Source organism: Cydia fagiglandana, chromosome 25 (genome assembly GCF_963556715.1).
Source record: "Cydia fagiglandana chromosome 25, ilCydFagi1.1, whole genome shotgun sequence".
Classification (NCBI taxonomy): Eukaryota; Metazoa; Arthropoda; class Insecta; order Lepidoptera; family Tortricidae; genus Cydia; species Cydia fagiglandana.
Window position 1 is genome coordinate 2936341 of NC_085956.1, and position 5809 is coordinate 2942149.

General features: G+C 42.4%; 1 protein-coding gene across 1 annotated transcript; it reads left to right on the forward strand.

Annotated features, from left to right (window-relative positions):
* The first annotated feature begins 318 nt into the window (after nucleotides 1–318).
* Nucleotides 319–3476, forward strand: LOC134676918 (gastrula zinc finger protein XlCGF57.1-like). Its single transcript, XM_063535299.1, has one exon. The coding sequence runs from the start codon at nucleotides 463–465 to the stop codon at nucleotides 2026–2028; it is 1566 nt and encodes a 521-aa protein (XP_063391369.1). The 5' UTR covers nucleotides 319–462; the 3' UTR covers nucleotides 2029–3476.
* Nucleotides 3477–5809: the final 2333 nt, after the last annotated feature.

Sequence of the window (5809 nt, forward strand, 5' to 3'; positions counted from 1 at the left end):
TATGTAATGACTGACCCATGTTTTTTCACTGATATGTTGTTAAATATCCATCGGTGTCGCCAAAGCCATATACACGAGTATAGGCCAAAGCTGTGGCGCCATCTATTCGAGCATTACTTTTTCTTGATTTCCGAGGCACGTGTTTTCCTTAAACTTTACTTATACCTACAGAGTTACTTAACCGATGACTTAACACTTACCAATGTGGTTTCAGTATTTGAAGAAAAGCCGTTAGAGGAGCGCGTCCTTAGTGGAGACTCTCCGCTCGCGCTCCGAGACTGCTGCGTGCAGCTCGAACACCTCCAACACCACGAGGCGCTCGCCGGCAACGACACTACTCATACTGACACGAAATCTGATACTGAAAACATATATGCTAGAGACTGTATCATTAACAATCGTACAACAACTAGTGGCACAGACAATGATAATGAAAATATATATGCTGGAGACTGTAAGAGAATGTTTATTTGCGATCTTTGTGGCAAAAAGTTCGCTTTGAAGGCGGGTTTAATGAAACATGTTGTAATCCATATACATGTACCTACTAACGCCGGATCGATTGAGCCAAATCATTCAAAATACAAAGTAAGCACAAATGTCTCGAAGGATAACTCAGATATAGATGAATATGTGTGTGACACTTGCAGAAAAACATTTCACCGCAAATATGACTTGATTCATCATATACAAAACACGCACACGCAAACAAGTTCTAAAATAATAAAACCAGAGCCAACGGTCTATGAATCTAATAAAGAAGGTAAGAAAACATATTCCTGCGACACATGTGGAATACATTTTACACAAAAAATGTATTTGATTACACATAAACGAATTCACACAGACAAAAGGCCTTATTCGTGTAAAATATGTGAAAAACGTTTTAAAACTTCTGGTTGTTTGAAAATTCATGAACGTTTTCATACTGGTGTAAAGCTATATTCGGGCGAACCGTGTAACAAGCAGTTTCAGGATGTGCGACTATTAAACAAACATAAAAAAGTTCATACAGGTGAAAAACCATACATGTGCGAAATATGTAAAAAACAGTTTTCGAGCATACAGTTTTTAAATATACACAAAGTTACCCACACGGGTATTACGTGTGAAATTTGTAAGGAACATTTTAGGCAATGGGAAAAATTTCGAATTCATAAGCGAACTCACACAGGCGGGACGATATATACGTGCGCGGTGTGTAATATGAAGTTTGCAAGTGTCTGGAAATTCAATGCGCACAAACGAACACATACAAACGAGAAGCCATACGCATGTGGAATATGTGGAAAGCGGTATACACGAGCTTTTCATTTAACGAGACATAATCGGTATCATACTGGAGCGAAGCCTTATTCTTGCTATGTCTGCAAAAAACGATTCGCGGATAAGGGCTATTTGAACAAACACATACTAAGCCATACTGGAGCGGAGCCTTATGCTTGCAAAATCTGCAAAAAACGGTTCACGATAAAGAGCAATTTGAAAACACACGTAATAAGCCATACTGGAGCGAAGCCTTATTCTTGCGAAATCTGTAAAAAACGGTTCGCGCAAAAGGGTAGTTTGAGCAGCCACATACTAAGCCATACTGGAGCGAAGCCTTATTCTTGCGAAATCTGCAAAAAACGGTTCACACGCAAGGGCAGTTTAAAAACACACATACTAAGCCATACTGGAGCGAAGCCTTATTCTTGCGAGATCTGCAAAAAACGGTTCGCGCACAAGGTCAGTTTGAACACACACATACGAAGCCATACTGGAGTTAAGCCTTATACTTGCGAAATCTGCAAAAAACGGTTCGCGCATAAGGGCAATTTGAACACACACATACGAAGCCATACTGGAGCGAAGCCTTATTCTTGCGAAATCTGCAAAAAACGGTTCGCGCAAAAGGGTAATTTGAACACACACATACGAAGCCATACTGGAGCGAAGCCTTATTCCTGCGATTTCTGCAAAAAACGGTTTGCACACAAGGGCAGTTTAAAAACACACATACTAAGCCATACTGGAGCGAAGCCTTAAGGCCCATTTACATGGTGCGATTTTCTCGCCTCGAACGCTCGATTATTGTAGCACGAGGAAAAATATAGTATTATGTAAACTAAACGTACGATATGGTACTAGAAGGAGCGATAATCGCCTCGCCTTTGCTGATTGGATGTCTCCGTGTAAACAAAATTTTAATGCGAGAATCGCATTTCGAGATTTTCGAGTTCATATTTGTTGGTGTCCCAATTTTATGCGTTTTTGGGACATTTAAAATGTTTTATTAATAGCCAAAACGCACAACAATATTTTTCTTTTCATACCTAGTGTATTTTGTGATGTTTGACCAATGTACTCTGGGGGGTGAATTATGTAGGTCATACTGAACAGCTTTTACTGTGGAGTGTGGAGCCAACCCCGAAATCGCGGAAAACAAATCTGCTTGTTCCATAGAAAACATTGACGAATTATGACTCTTTGAAATTTATGACAACCTACTATGGAGTAGGTAAAAGTTCTTTTGTATGAACTACATTATGTAATTATGTATTCACCCCTCAGAGTAATGTTGTCGTTTCCCGGCAAATTATTTTTTCTTAAAAGCAACGTCACGTTACTTCAGCCAAGAGCCAATATTAAAATACTCGTAAATGCAACTTAAAATATATTAAAATTCAAAATAATGAAAGAAACAAGAAATATTTACTAAGAATATTGACAGTATAGTGAAAAGATTAGTAACTAATCACGTAAGTTGACAGGTAAAACTCGTACGAAAATCGGTTCGCACCGATTCGTGCGATACTCGCACGTACGTGAAAAAATGTCATACGAGAACCAGTTTAGACAAGTCGAGAAATCGTATGCAAATATCTCCCTAGAACGCAGCTCCCCATGTAAACTATTTCGCCTGGCGATAATCGCCATTCGAGTATCGCATGACATAATCGTAGGCGAGTTTTTATTTCTCGTATGAGTGTAAACATTTTTATTCGATAATCGCCTGACGATTATTGCATACGATAATGTCATACGATTTCTCGCCCCAAAACGTGCGAGAAACTCGCACCATGTAAATGGGCCTTTAGAATGTGTGCTCGAGAAAGTAACGGAATTTAATAAAAACTTTATCATTATAGGTGATATGAACATAAATTGTATCGGAGAAAAAACTGTAGACTGTAGAAATCTAGAGGACATATTGGTAGCCCATGATTGTAGGAATGAAGTTACGTTCCCCACGCGAGTTAGTTCTCACTCGTCCACGGCACTCGACCACGCATACACTAATGTGGAGGCAGGTCTGATAACAGCATCTCCTGTAGTGACTAATATCAGTGATCACTAAGCAGTGCGTTTAAACGTGACAAATGAATTTAGGAAACCTGTTGCACCGTCTCGTTTAGTCAGAAATTACTCTGAAATAAATCGCGTCAATTTCATATCTGCGTTGGAAAGTATGAACTGGGCGAGTTTTGTGTCAAATAATGGTCATAAGCCCCCTCCAGACTATGCGCGTGAATCGCGGGCGAAGCCGCGAACGCAAGTGTGGCGTCGATTTCGCAGATTGTTCACGCCTTCGCGCCTTGTTCTCCGTTTTTTGTCGGTATTTCGGCCCGCGTCAAAGGAGACGCGAAGCGCGAACTTGCAAGACTCCACATTACACAATATTTTGGCTCCTCTGTGGCAAGATAAATATGAATTATATTATGATTATATTATATTAAGCAGCTATATTTTACGGTTTTACAATAAAACAAAATGGAAAAACAGCTAAATCACGTATGATGTCATAGATAACTAACAGTTAAACTCGATCAGCTGATGCTTTTCCGCCATATTGCCGCAAACCAAACTGCGAAATCGCCGTGAAGTGTGCGAGTGTGGAGTCTTACGTCAACTTCGCGATATGTTCGCTCCGCGACGTCGCGCCGCGAATCACGCACATAGTCTGGAGGGGGCTATACAGCTGAAGTCTTGTCAGCTCAGTTGAACAATACTTTATCTAATAGAATAAATACTTGTTTCCCATTAAAAAAAAAGAATTTCCGCTCGAAAAATACCGACTCATGGATCACACAAGACATATTAAACATTAAATCTTTACTATTTGATTGCCTTAACTTGGAACGTAAGTTTCCATCTAATAATTCGTTAATAAATTACATACAAAAATTGAATATCGAATATAAGCACGCAATACATGAACGTAAAACGCAATTTTACTCATCCCAGATGGCCATGACACAAAACTCGTGCAGAACTATGTGGCATATAAGTAAATAAAGAAAGGGGGAAAAATGTACGGCTGCCTGTAGACTTCACAGAACTTGTGGTGGATTCAAATGGCGTAAAATATAGTACAAAAAAAGAAGCGGTAGATGCTATGAATGCTAGGTTCGTGGGTGCCGCGATGGCGTGCGGAGCCCCCCGCGCTGACCTTGACCGAGTCCGCGATCAGCTGAACACAACGAGCGCCCCTGCAGACCGCTCCATAAGACTGATGCCTTTCACTTGTGATGAAGTCTACACCATAATAACGTCCCGAATACCCCATAAAACAAGTAAAGACATTTATGGCGTATCCATGGATCTGTTGAATGCTGTCGCCGGTACTTTATCTCCGGTACTCACGCACTTGTATAATTTATGCCTAAGAGATGGATCATACCCAAAATCCCTAAAAATAAGTAAGGTCTCTCCCCTTTTCAAAGGGAAAGGAAAAAGAGAATGTGAGGATGCGTACCGGCCAGTGTCTATCATTCCGTGCGTTGCTAAGGTGCTGGAAAATGGGTTGTGTCAGCGACTGACAGCATTCTTAAATGAGACAAATACATTGTCTGACCGCCAATATGCGTACAGGTCCGGCCGCTGCCCTACCGACCTAGCGCGTGAAGCCATACATAAGGTCAAGGATGCCCTGGAGAGGAAACAGCAAGTTGCGATGCTATGCTGTGACCTCTCCAAAGCATTCGATGTGGCCGACCACGACATCATTGCCGCCAAGTTGCTACATTACGGCATACGCGGCAAAGCTCATTCCCTCCTCACTGATGCGTTGCGTGGCCGGTCCCAAGTTGTGGTGGCGGATGGGGGATTAGCTAAGTCCGATCCGCTAACTACATCTGAAGGAGTTGCCCAGGGATCGTCGATTTCTAATATTTTGTTTTCCCTGCTACTGAATGACCTGCCCGAAGCAATGACAACAGCCGACATTCTAATGTATGCAGATGATGTTGCAGGTGTTATAACGGCGCCAAATTTGGATGACCTGGAGACCTGTCTCAACGACGCCGCGAACCAGTTATCTCGGTGGTTTAGTCTGAACGGCCTAGCGCTCAATTTAACCAAGACTCATTTTATCCATTTTCAAGTCGGTGGCCGCACACCGAGATCACTAAAGGTTCAAGCTGGCGGCGTATGTTTGGAGCAGGTAGAATCTACCACATTCTTGGGGTTCGAAGTAGACCGGAAGCTGTCCTGGGCTCCCCATATAGATAAGCTATGTGGGAAGCTAGGCGGAGCATGCTTCGCACTGCGCCGCCTCGCTCGAGTCGTGCCGAGGCATGTAGTACGGACGTGCTACTTTGCAACCATCCACTGGCTTCTGCAGTACGGCACAGAGCTGTGGGGGCGCGCCGCGGACTGGCAACGAGCATTCCGACTCCAAAAAAGAGCCGTGCGCGCGGTGATGCAGCTGTCTCAAGACACCTCCGTAAGGACCTACTTCAAGGAGCTTGGTATACTAACCGTGCCGTCAGTAATAACAGATTGCCACCTATGCTTATAAAAATATGTGCCATTTTAAAAAACGCGC

What these genes read in the sequence shown, in the direction of transcription:
- LOC134676918 (XM_063535299.1), top strand. Translation starts at nt 463, where the DNA reads ATGTTTATTTGCGATCTTTGTGGCAAAAAGTTCGCTTTGAAGGCGGGT.